Below are 12,991 nucleotides of genomic sequence, written 5' to 3'. Positions count from 1 at the left end.
GAGGGGTACTCAGTTTGTTGCAATCTGCAACCACACCACTAGATGCCACCAAATCCTACATACTGGACCTTTTAAGAAATAGTTCTATTGGAAGTAATCATCCATTTATCAAGGAGGGGTTGCCATATTGTCAAGAGGTTATTATCTCTGTTGGCCGGCTTGTACAGTAATCTCTCCGCTGCTGGAACGTAGAACTAATCTCTAACGTTTAGCCAGCAAAGTGCGTAGGGAAATGAATAGCTTGCCCTAAATATGTGTCAATAGACGGGTTTATCACCTGATCCTGATCTTAATGGTCTGTTATTTTCCCCCCGTGTGTCAGGATGCGTGACCTGTCGTCGTCAGAGAAGCAGGAACACGTGAAGTTGCAGAGGCAGACGGAGAAGAAGAACGTGGAGCTGGACACTCAGAGGAGCCTGAAAGAAAAGCTGCAGGAGGAGATGACGGCGGCAGAAAAGACCATCGACGAGCTCAAAGAACAGGTTTTTATTACACGGAGCTTCTGAGCTGCTGCAGTGACATAAATCAAGTCTGCAGGCCACCAGCGTCTCTACTGAGCAGTGGTTTAGGCTGTTTCTTTTACATTCAGTTGAGATATTTGTTGAAGTTAAACTTAATGTAATGGGAACATTTAAAGCTGATATTGGCTTGGTGTTATGAAATACCAAATAGACAAATTATACTTGTATTTCTGATGATGATGATGTTTTGTTTCAGGTGGATGCAGCTTTGGGGGCAGAGGAGATGGTGGAGATGCTGACGGAGAGGAACCTGGACCTGGAAGAGAAAGTCAGGGAGATGAGAGAGACGGTCACCGACCTGGTGAGTGAGAATCATCAGTTCATTGAGTTTAACATGAACTTTATCTAATAAGAGAGAGACTTGATTAAATTTGTTCATTTGAAGAATCTAACGACTAGAGACTCGTGCATTTCCCACTCACTCATTTTCCTGCTCAGCATCTCTGTGTGTGTTTGTCGGACTATAAAAGGCCAGAGAAAATTAAATTGCCTCCGTTTGCTGACTCATTTCATTATTGATATGAGCCAAAATCATTAATATGTATGCTGCCCTCTGGTGTTTATCACTGTAGTCATAGTCTCTGTTATCCATTGACCTCCGTCAGAACAGATATAGAAGAAACCTAAGTAAGTAATCACTTACAGTATGTGCAGACTTTTTATGATAAAACCCTTACGGTGTCACACGTTTTTGCAACACGTTCTCATCCCAACTCGTCACATACCTCCACTTTGACACGCCCCTTGCAGTTACTTTATTTTTGGCATCAAATCCACTATAGTTACCTTTGGCGTCACTTTAGGATTAGGCTACAGGGAAGAACTACATGGTTTGGCTTAAAACTACTACGTTTGTAAAGTGAAAATGACACTGAACAGCGAGGCCTGGATGAAAGCCTTGTGTTTGTCTCGAGGTCAACCGCCCGAACCCATTGCGAGCCGAGCACGGCCGCAGCTTGTTACACCCCCTTTTTATAGCATCAAATTACTAATTAAAACCAAACTTATGAGAGAAATGAACACTTGAACATACATCAACGTGATAAGAACTACCTAAAATGACAGAAACCATCTTTGGGAAACATTTATTTGACGTGTACTTTGACTTTTTAGTTTGACTCATGTCCCATCCACTAACATGGAGTGGGCGGGGTTTATGACCTATACTGCAGCCAGCCACCAGGGGGCGATCCAGATGTTTTGGCTTCCCTTTTGGGGAGCTGTCATGTTGTCCATCTTTATATACAGTCTATGGGTCACACAAACACCACAGGAATAGTTTTCCCAAATCTGAAATACAAGAAACGCAATCATTCATTTATAATTTCAGTCGTGGTCATCAAGTCATCCCAGTGAGGGACTCACCCTGTTTGTTGGTCTCTCTCCCTTCAGGAAGCTATAAATGAGATGAACGACGAGCTGCAGGAGAACGCCAGAGAGACGGAGTTGGAGCTGAGGGAGATGTTGGATCTTGGCGCTGCGAAAGTCCGGGAGTCCGAGAAACACGTTGAAGCTGCTCAGGAGACCGTAGCTGATTACCAGCAGACCATCAAGAAATACCGCGAGCTCACAGCTCACCTGCAGGTACAGAGATATTAAACATGCAGCACAAAGTTTGTTCATACGTGTTTCTGTCTGATGATCGGCCCTGATTCCTCTCCTTTGTGTTTGCTGCAGGAGGTGAACAGAGAGCTGACCAGCCAGCAGGAAGCCTCAGCAGAGCTGCAGCAGCAGCCGCCGGCAGAGATGTTTGATTTCAAGATTAAGTTTGCAGAGACGAAGGCCTACGCCAAGGTCAGAGACAAAGAGAGCTGTTTGGTCTGAATAATGAGTAGTTCTCAGCGGTGTGATGACGTGAAATGGGATTCAGTATCAGCCTGATTGTCCTTTTCTTTCACCTCTCTTTTGATTTTCTGAGTGCACTTCAGCTTGATTTCTTAACTCAGAATCTGAATATTAATGTTGATGTCTGTAAGCGGAGTTTTAAACAGTCAAATGTGTAATGTTGATTAACTCTACGTTGTGTTTTATGTTGTGTTTAGGCCATTGAGATGGAGCTGAGGAAGATGGAGGTGGGTCAGGCCAACAGACACGTTTCTCTCCTGACCTCCTTCATGCCCGAGTCCTTCCTTCGTCACGGCGGAGACCACGACTGCATCCTGGTGCTGCTGCTCATGCCCAGACTCATCTGCAAGGTAAACGCCACACACTTTAGTTAAGTTGAGTCCACTCCCCCTAATTAATTAAACCCAATCAGGGAGCAGAAAATATCAATAAAGTGAAGCAGACTTTTTAAGCTTTGATGCACCTGAGATATGGATTGTTCATAAGGGGCTTTTTAAATGTATTTCTTTATGATGTTAAACTGTTTGTGTGTCGCTGCAGGCCGAGCTGATCAGCAAACAGGCCCAGGAGAAGTTTGACCTGAACGAGAACTGTGTGGAGCGAGCCGGGCTGAAGGGAGCTGTCGGAGAGCAGCTGAGCTTCGCCGGCGGTTTGGTCTACTCGCTCAGTCTGCTGCAGGCCACGCTGCATAAATACGAACAGTACGTTTCACCTAAATCAAGAGCAGGAGAGAGTCTGAGCACTGAGAGAAGACTGTTGCATTTTATCTAAATCTGTAAACTCAATTGCATCTCAGTCTTCTCTTTTTGGGAAACAACTTTCATTCTGCGCCCCAAAATTTGTAGAGTAAAATTGCATTATTCTTGTTACACTTATTCTCCCTCATGTTGTCTCGTGTGTGACTCTACACTGATGAAAAGGTATTTACACTCAAACAAATCTGTGTGTGTCAGGGCTCTGGCTCAGTGCAGTGTGGATGTCTATAAGAAGATCGGCTCTCTGTACCCGGAGATGAGCGTCCACGAACGCTCTCTGGATTTCCTCATCGACCTGCTGCACAAAGACCAGCTGGACGAGACGGTCAACGTGGAGCCGCTCACCAAGGCCATTAAATACTATCAGGTACACACACACACTGTTCCAATGTAGCAACACATTTTACATGAAAAGAGGAGATATCTACATGGTGTTTAGGTCCATGTCTCCGTGTATTTATTGTTTAACATAAATTGTGTGCTTACAGTCAGTTCTGTCAATCCATTTATCAATTGACAGAAAACCGATAAAAATTTTTATACTTAAAGCTTCCCTGTGGAGACGTCTAGTAGTGATATGGCGCGGTTGTTTTGACGTACATGTCAGGGCACAAGCTTGCTCACGGTAATGCCCCAAGAAACGCTGCAATGCACCAGCAAAAACGGGAAAGAAGAAGATGGTCAACATGGATGTAAACAATTCAGGGTATAAATACTTTAAACAAATCTGCTTTACAAGAAGGAGGCTAAATAACGCTCCAAACTTGTACTAAATTTTGGTGAAGAAAAACTGGCATGGCCATTTTCAAAGGGGTCCCTTGACCTCTGACCTCAAGATATGTGAATGAAAATGGGTTCTATGGGTACCCACGAGTCTCCCCTTTACAGACACGCCCACTTTATGATAATCACATGCAGTTTGGGGCAAGTCATAGTCAAGTCAGCACACTGACACACTGACAGCTGTTGTTGGCTGTTGGGCTGCAGTTTGCCATGTTATGATTTGAGCATATTTGTTATGCTAAATGCAGTACCTGTGAGGGTTTCTGGACAATATCTGTTGTCATTTATTTGTGTTGTTAATTGATTTCCAAAAATAAATATATACATACATATGAATAAAGCAGCATATTGACCCACTCTGTGCTGTATGTGAATTTATACTCATCTTCAAAATGACTCCTTTCTCAGCACCTGTACAGCATCCACCTGGCCGATCAGAACGAGGACTGCACCATGCAGCTGGCTGACCACATCAGAGTGAGTAGTTGATAAGATTATGAACCTTATGGTTGTGTTTCTAGCTGCGTAAACACCACCAGTTGATCATCCTACCTGTTGTGTCCACGTGCAGTTTACCCAGAGTGCCTTGGACTGCATGGCGGTGGAGGTCGGTCGTCTGCGGGCGTTCCTGCATACGGGTCAGGAGAAGGCTGACCTCGCCGTGCTGCTGAAGGACCTGGAGACGTCCTGCAGCGACATCCGACAGTTCTGCAAGAAGATTCGCCGCAGGATGCCGGGAACCGACGCGCCGGGCATCCCGGCAGCGCTCAACTTCGGACAACAGGTAACCACGGCAACCAAACCTCTTGGCTGCTGATTTGGCTTTTCAGTTCACGTCAAAACTTATGTTACTGTATCATTTCAGAATAATAAATAATTTTACTATAAAATCCTAATAAATTTGCTGTGATAACTTTAGTCATGTTGTCCTTTTGGCCCGCAGGTGTGCGACACCCTCTCAGACTGTAGGAAACACCTGACCTGGGTGGTGGCGGTGCTGCAGGAAGTGGCAGCAGCTGGAGCTCAGATGATGTCGCCTCTCGGTGAACAGGAGGGACTGTCGGCCGTCAAACTGGAGGATGTGGCGTTCAAGGCAGGAGAGCAGGTACACACAATACTTCAACTTAGAAATAAAGACCACCAGGGGCTGGAAATGTAATCCTCTGACTGCTCTGGTTTTTGACAAGCATACCATCATTTTCAGATCTATGGATCCCAGGGCGCCAACCCCTACGAGTGTCTGCGGCAGTCCTGTAGCATGGTCATAGCGACCATGAACAAGATGGCCACCGCCATGCAGGAGGGAGAATATGACTCAGAGAGGCCTCAGAACAAGGTAACTCAACTTCACATGATTTCTTTTCAGCTGCAGCCGGTTTCGATTGTGACAGCAGGATTTGATTTTTCAGTTTTGACGTTACTCTGTTGTTCAACTCCTTTCAGAACCCTCCACCTGTGGATCTGCGAGCGGCGGCTCTTCGAGCTGAAATCACCGACGCCGAAGGTCTCGGCATGAAGCTGGAGGACAGAGAGACGGTCATCAAAGAGCTGAAGAAGTCTCTCAAGATCAAGGTGGGTAAACACACCTATCTGCCGAAACAACATACAGAGAATTTACTGAGAATAAAAACACATTGGTGCATTTTGTTTATTTAGTTTAGATTCATTCTGTGCAATTACAATCAAACCAGGGTGTGTAAAATAAAGTAGAATGACTCATGAGCTTGTGTTTTAGTGTTCTGGTAACAATCAAATCTGCCAGATTCAATATTTTTGTAGTGAGTAGACGCAGGGTCATCTCCTGTAAATGGTTTCATCATAAATACAAATTAAACCTGTGTTTATAAATCCTTTGTTAAAAGCAAAGATGCCAAATGTTCTGTAATTTCAGGCCAAATATATAAACACTCTTTAGTTTTCTTAGACTTCTCTAATAATTTTTTTATTGTATGAAACCTGTTTGTGTGTTTTTCAGGGAGAGGAGCTGAGCGAGGCGAGCGTCCGTCTCAGTCTGCTGGAGAAGAAGCTGGACAGTTCGTCCAAAGACGCAGACGAACGCGTTGAGAAGATTCAGACTCGACTGGACGAAGCCCAGACTCTGCTGAAGAAGAAAGAGAAGTAAGAACGAACGAACGACGTCTGACTGCAGACAGGAAGTCGTGTTATGTTACAGATCTACAGCTGTGCCATGTTGTCCTCCTCTCTGCAGGGAGTTTGAGGAGACGATGGACGCTCTGCAAGCCGACATCGACCAGCTGGAGTCGGAGAAGGCCGAGCTGAAGCAGCGAATCAACAGCCAATCGAAGATGACCATCGACGGGCTCAGAGGAACCGGACAGTCGGGAGTCGCTTCCATCATCACAGGAGTGGCAGGAGGTGAGTGTCTCTACCAAGAACAAGCTGAACACACTGAAGACAACACATTACTACACATGTCTTATATCAGGGTTGTTTTTAGCAATTAACTTAATCTAACCAGACTAAAAATCCATCCTGAGAAGCATTTTCAAACACATTTTTGACCCATCCATCCATCCATCCATCCATCTGCAACCGCTTATCCCGTTAGGGGTCGCGGGGGGGCTGGAGCCGATCCCAGCCGACATTGGGCGAAGGCAGGGTACACCCTGGACAGGTCGCCAGTCCATCGCAGGGCTGACACATAGAGACAGACAACCATTCACGCTCACATTCACACCTACGGGCAATTTAGAGTCCACAATTAACCTAACCTGCATGTCTTTGGACTGTGGGAGGAAACCGGAGTACCCGGAGAAAACCCACGCTAACACGGGGAGAACATGCAAACTCCACACAGAAGGGTCCCAAGCCGGATTCGAACCTGCAACCCTCTAGCTGTGAGGCGCCAGTGCTAACCACTGCACCACCGTGCAGCCCCATTTTTGACCCATGTCTGATTATTTATCACTGTTTTTTTAACTTTAATTCCAAACAACCAATGACCTCTTTGTCTTAATCTCTTACTTTACCTTCTGCAGAGGAACAAAAAGGTATCTACCTGCTTGTATTGGCATCTGTTGTTGATGCATGCTAATGTTTTAATTGTGCATGGTTTGAAGGACTATACTACTACATGCATGTTTTATTCAGGGTGTCTATAGGTCGTGAAAAATCTTAAAAAAGCACGTGTGTCCATTTTAGCAAAAACCTAAATTTTTATTCTGGTAATTAATCCATCCATTTTTCTTCTGCTTATCCATGGTGCGTCAGTTTCATTATATCATTAGAAATTATTGTTATATACTGCTGGGAAGGACTGTAAAACATTTGATATGATAAATATATCTAGGCCATATCGTCCCTACTGGTTTTCCATCATTACTTTCACACTGGACAGTATGATCGTGATTAAAATGTTCTATAAAGTCTTGTGTTAAAACCTGCAGAAACTGTGTTATCAAACCATTAAGACTGACAAGTTTTATGTATGTATTATATCTATTTATGTGCTATTCATCTCATAAATCTGCATCCTCTGGCATGTGCATCATCTACTTGCATGGTCTTAATCCATATTCAGCAACTCTGCTTGATGCACCGATATCAAGTTGTTCAGTTAAACATTCATTTCTTTGTTTTTGTCCAAATGTTGTCTGTAATACTTGATAATTATAGCAGAGAAGAAAAACTGAATGATGATGGTTTGACACAATGTTGGAAGAATTATTCAGTCTTTACTAAAAGTAGCAGTTCTACAATGTAAAACTCATTTACAAGTAAAAGTCCTGCATTCAAAATCTTACTTTAGTATTATTAAGTTTTATCAGCTAAATGTAATTAAAGTATCAACAGTAATTATTACTGATATTAATGTTGTAGCTGGTTAAGGTGGAGGTAATTTAGGAGGTAGTTTATTCTGTAACAGTATCCGGTTTAATAAGATCATCACAGAATTAGTGTGTCAAATCTTACAATATTTAACTCTGAAATGTAGTGAACCAGGATTATAAACACTCCACCACTGTGCTAAAGTATGCACACTTAAAATTAAAAATGCTGTAAACAAATAGTTTGTTTGGACATGAAATGTTAGATATTGTTTTTCATTGTAACTGAGAATATAAAATATGGCTGGAGTGTTTTACTGAATGCAAACGCTGCATGTATAAATAAAGGTTTAGGTCCAGTCAGGTGTTCATAACGTGCATCTGCTCTTTCCCTCCTGCAGCGAACATGATGTCCGGCGCCGGTTCAGGTTCGGGTGTCCAGGTGATCGACTCTCCTCTGCTGAGTAAGCAGATTGAAGCTCAGAGACTCTGCATCAAACACCTGAAGAACGACAACAACAAACTGAAGGTACGAATCCTCTCGCCACCGTCTCAACATCTCACTCGTTAAACAGATTTTTCTTTATTTCATGATTACCCGTCACAGACATGTGAAAATATGTCTTAAATAATAAAAATATACAAATGAGAAAGTAAATAACTAGAAGTAAATATTCAATAGTTACTTAAAAGCAGCCAATATTAGTTCAACAAACTTAGCAACATAGATTAAATCTTCAATATTCTTAGTGTTTAATCATTTTTCTTGGAGCAATCCTATAATATTGTTTAACAAACCTGTTTCTCTCGTTGTCAAAGCTAAGAAAAGCTAATACTGTATATAATGACATCTTGATGTCTACATGGTCTTGGGGATGCCAATCCTGAATTAAATTTACATTAAATTGAATTTACCCCTGGATTGATATCTCCACTATTGTGCTGTAAATATGATAACCTACATTTGTCAAGAATATTTTTAACTTTAGAAATACAGTTTGACTGATATAGATCGGAGGAAGAGACTGAAACTAAAGTTTTTGTTTTCTAATTGTCCTCCAACATGAGTGTCTCAGTCACATTTAGTCCTCAGTCACTGTTGATACTTAATCCATTTTGCTGCTGTTAACATCTGTATTTATTGTGTCCATGTTTTCCCTCTCAGGCTGAAAAGATGCGCGCTCAGCTCGCCTCTCTGCCTCCTCTTCACGTGACCAAACTTCCCTCCAGAGACGGAGGTCGTCCCGAAGTAATCTCCAGCGCCCTCTACCGCAAGACCGACCAGCTCCTGGAGACGCTGCTGCAGATGAGTGCCAACGTCAAGGTGGTGGACATCACTGGGAAATCTCCAGGTATGCAAGAGCGGTTAAAAGCAAGCGTGTAAATGTCTTCAATCCCTATTTCTGTCCCCCCCCAGTTTTACAGTTTGTTTGATTGACCTCCAAAATCCAGATTAGAGAAAAGAAGAGTTGATAAAATGTATCATTATACTATACTATAAAATTTTTATGGAATACTATATTATGACTTTTTATGGCATACTATGACTTTTTTCGACATACGATATGATCGCTTTTTTTCAAATGATTATATTACTTTTTTATAGTATGTCGAAAAATGTTTATGAAAAAAAGTGATAGTATAGTATGTCAAAAAATGTTTATGAAAAAAAGTGATAGTATAGTATGTCGACAAATTATATAAAAAAAAGTCTTAGCATAGTATGTCAAAATTTCATGAAAAAAGTCATGGTATAATATGTCGAAAAAATTTCATGAAAAAAATCATAGTATAGTATGTCGAAAAGATTTCACGAAAAAAAGTCAAAGTATAGTACGTCGTAAAATTTCACCGAAAAAAGTCATATAGTATGTCGAAAAAATTTCATGAAAAAAGTCAAAATATAGTATGTCGTAAAATTTCACCGAAAAAAGTCATAGTACAGTCTGTCGAAAAAATTTCATGAAAAAAGTCATAATATAGTACGTCGTAAAATTTGATGAAAAAAGTCAAAATATAGTATGTCGAAGAAATTTGATGAAAAAAGTCGTAGTATTGTAGGTCGAAAAATTTCATGAAAAAAAGTCACAGTATAGTATATCGAAAAATGTTAGGAAAAAAAAGTCAGTGTGTCGAAATCTTTTTGAAAAAGTCATAGTATAGTATGTTGAAAAACTTCACGCAAAAAAAGTCATAGCACGGTATGTCGAAAAATTTCATCAAAAAAAGTCATAGTATAGTATGTCAAAAAATTCATAGTATATTATGTCGATAGCATGGTGTCATCAAATGACCTTCTTTATGACGTACTTCATATTGCTCCCTGTATGAATGACAGATGTGTTTTTGTTGGTCCTGCAGTGACACCTGGTGCTCAGCTCCTGGAACAGACGGCTAGATTACAGTCCCTGAGTGACACTCTGGGCAGACTGAAGGTACACACACTCTCAACAGTGAACACATCTATACGACTCTATGCAACAAGGCTTTAAAACAAACAAGAATAAACAAAAAAATTACATAAAGTGTTCATTCAAACAGTACAAAAGACACCTCCATTCCTTGAAATACTCACCTTACAGGCTGATTCAGTAGCAGTTCAAATGTCCTCCACATATCTTCTCTTTTGTCTCCACCCTGTCAGGACGAAGTAGCAGAGCACGTCGTCCACCAGCAGCCTGGAGCTCGAGTCTCGTCTGACTTTGCGACGTTCCCTTCGACCTCGTTTGTTAAGGTAAGAGCTTCACACCTGTCAGTCAAATATCACCAATTATTTCACAGTGTGGTGCCTGTTTTGAAGCTTTACTATCTCATACCAACACCGTCTTTGACAAATATTTATATTTAATTACTTAGTTGAATTATTCTGCCAATGTAATCTTACCACACTCTTGAACTGAACCTTTCTCTGTCTTCAGGCGAAGGAGGAGAAGCAGGGCGACACGGTGCTGGTGGGTCGGGTCATGGTGCCGTGTACCCGAGGTCAGGAGCAGGTCCACCGCCTCGTCCTGTCACAGTCTCAGCTGCAGAGAGTTCACAGTCTGCTGCGGACCTAAACTTCACCTGCGATCCTGCCTGCTGCACCTACACACCACCACCACCACCACCACTACTCATCATCAGCTTGGCAGCCTGGCTTCCACTCCTGGGCCAAACAAGTCAAACCAGGAGGTATTTCTAGTGGAGCAATTACAACCTGCAGGAAATTATCTTTTATCTTCTTTGAAAAGCAAGTTGATCTGTGTGACAGTCAGGGCTGTAGTTTGAGACCAGTTTAATCTCAAGATCACTTTGGATATCTAGAACTTGTTTGGTATTGATTATTTTATCTAGAGACAATTAGGAGCAATTTTGACAATTGTTTCAATCAAAAATGCCAATCATTCACTGATAAATGCTTCTCAAATGTGAGGATTTGCTGCTTTTCTTTGCCATATACGACAGCAAACTGAATATCTTTGGGTTTTGGACAGTTTGTCAAAACAAAACAAGAAATCTAAAGATGCCTTTTAAGATTTCAGTAGATTATAATGGAATTTTCTCACTGTTTTTTAGCATTTTATCGACAAAACGATTAATGAAGAATATAATCCGGAGATTCATTTTTAACGTAGATAATTACTACTTCTAAACCTAACAGTAAATCCCACTTTAGACCAGGAAAGCAGCATACATATTTAGTGATTTACATCTATACTTTAAAACTACTACTATCAAATATCTAATTTTTCTTCCTGTAAAACTTCACAATGACAAAATTGGAGACTTTCAGGCGTTTCACATTTTTCTTTCATTGGTCTTAAATCAAAATCAGATCAGCTTAACTTGGTTTTTGAAGTGATTTGGATTAAACTGCTGTTCTACTGACTACAGCCCTGCGTACTGTAAATTATAGACTTATAAGTGAGGCAATCACGACTCCATACTTCATATTTTACACGCCTATTAATTTAGTTTTATGGCCAGAAAAAGAAGTAGCGATACTCGTAACTGCACTGCTGCATGCTGCCCAGATTCACCGATTTATTTTAAGTTGTAGAATATTTATCAAACTCCTCTTTGGCCCCGGTGTGAAACCAGCACAGTGTGGTTTATATTATTAGGCCTGAACATTGGATGTTGCTCCACGTTTCTATGTTACACTGTTTAAGCTACACAGTATTAGAAGGATCGTTACTGATGTAAAGTTTTTAATCAGGTCACTGTTGTGCACTCCATTTTTATAACTGTCTAAAGGGAAAGAAGGATTATGTGATTTAGAAGCGATACTGAAAATAATAATAGATTTGTCCATTTAAAGTAGCGGATATTTTACTGTGGTTTGATCAAAGAGTCTTTTTGCACATATAATAAGTCCTGAGTGACGGGAGAAACCACAGAGGAGAACCAAATCCTGCACATTTGCTTTAATTGGATGTAATTTTATTTCACTGATCATTTTAGCAATGACGTTAACATGCAAGCAAACTCCAGAATGTGTTGAGGATTTAGCATTTTGCTCTGTGGTTTGATTAAAACATTGTGGACTGCACAGAAGAAAAAAAAAAGCTGATTAACCTCAAGGGATTTACTGTGTAAAACGCGGATGAAATTCTTTTGCTTATGTTTATTTAAAAACTCAGATGAAGCATTATAATGGTTTAAATTATTTAGTATTTATTACACTTGTGGTGTAAATTCCAGTAAGTTGTTACCGTCTACTTTTACATGCCGGGTATAAATAACGCGCTGGTTGTATTGGTAAAAGTTACAAAAATCCAGAAGATGTGTGTGTTACCTTTTGTTCTGCTGAGATTCCTGTTGCTGTTTCAAACTTCGTCCGAGCCTTAAACCTGCAGAGAGCCTTGTGGTAAAAGAGCGGTCACCTGCCTTATGATTGATTTGTTTAGACCAAACCTTGTTTAAAGCAAAACTACATCTTTGCCAAAGAATCTGTTTCTCATCACCACGTTTGCCATGGCTGATTTTTTTAAAAAGGCTTTTAGTTTATTAATCCATGCTAATTATTTTTATTTAATGATTTGTTAGACTATTTATGTTTACACAATTTTGTCATAACTTGAAGTTTTATTTTGTAATTAATTTAATTAATGGGCATCTACATATCTGTAGTCGAAGAGGGAAAATGCTCTTATTTATTCATGATGTTATTTATCTGTGCAGCTGATGTACTGACTCTGCAGCTTGTCTAACTTGTCTTACCTTTTCCTCATGTGGCTTCCTGCTCTTGCACAACCGATAACCGATCAATAAAGACATTTAAGCCAGTGTATCTCCGTCATCCTTCACTGTCTTCAAT

The 12,991-nt window shown here is 40.8% G+C and overlaps 1 protein-coding gene across 7 annotated transcripts in view; it reads left to right on the top strand.

Annotated features, from left to right (window-relative positions):
* dctn1b (dynactin 1b) overlaps positions 1 to 12,964 on the top strand; it is a 46,582-nt gene extending 33,618 nt beyond the window's left edge. For all 7 annotated transcript variants that reach the window (XM_074660871.1, XM_074660869.1, XM_074660870.1 and 4 more), the window contains 19 exons: positions 323 to 482; positions 718 to 822; positions 1,914 to 2,105; positions 2,199 to 2,315; positions 2,564 to 2,716; positions 2,907 to 3,067; positions 3,320 to 3,488; positions 4,313 to 4,381; positions 4,476 to 4,688; positions 4,848 to 5,009; positions 5,109 to 5,240; positions 5,348 to 5,476; positions 5,880 to 6,022; positions 6,114 to 6,280; positions 8,094 to 8,221; positions 8,858 to 9,044; positions 10,054 to 10,127; positions 10,337 to 10,426; positions 10,611 to 12,964. In XM_074660871.1, coding sequence (XP_074516972.1) covers positions 323 to 482; positions 718 to 822; positions 1,914 to 2,105; positions 2,199 to 2,315; positions 2,564 to 2,716; positions 2,907 to 3,067; positions 3,320 to 3,488; positions 4,313 to 4,381; positions 4,476 to 4,688; positions 4,848 to 5,009; positions 5,109 to 5,240; positions 5,348 to 5,476; positions 5,880 to 6,022; positions 6,114 to 6,280; positions 8,094 to 8,221; positions 8,858 to 9,044; positions 10,054 to 10,127; positions 10,337 to 10,426; positions 10,611 to 10,748 — 2,689 coding nt within the window. In that variant the 3' untranslated portion in view covers positions 10,749 to 12,964. The remainder of the gene's footprint in view (positions 1 to 322; positions 483 to 717; positions 823 to 1,913; positions 2,106 to 2,198; positions 2,316 to 2,563; positions 2,717 to 2,906; positions 3,068 to 3,319; positions 3,489 to 4,312; positions 4,382 to 4,475; positions 4,689 to 4,847; positions 5,010 to 5,108; positions 5,241 to 5,347; positions 5,477 to 5,879; positions 6,023 to 6,113; positions 6,281 to 8,093; positions 8,222 to 8,857; positions 9,045 to 10,053; positions 10,128 to 10,336; positions 10,427 to 10,610) is intronic.
* The last annotated feature ends 27 nt before the right edge of the window (positions 12,965 to 12,991 follow it).

The sequence above is a fragment of the Sebastes fasciatus genome, chromosome 15, assembly GCF_043250625.1.
Source record: "Sebastes fasciatus isolate fSebFas1 chromosome 15, fSebFas1.pri, whole genome shotgun sequence".
NCBI lineage: Eukaryota > Metazoa > Chordata > Actinopteri > Perciformes > Sebastidae > Sebastes > Sebastes fasciatus.
The sequence above is the reverse complement of the archived record's forward strand: the minus strand, read 5'-3'. Positions and strand labels throughout refer to the sequence as shown.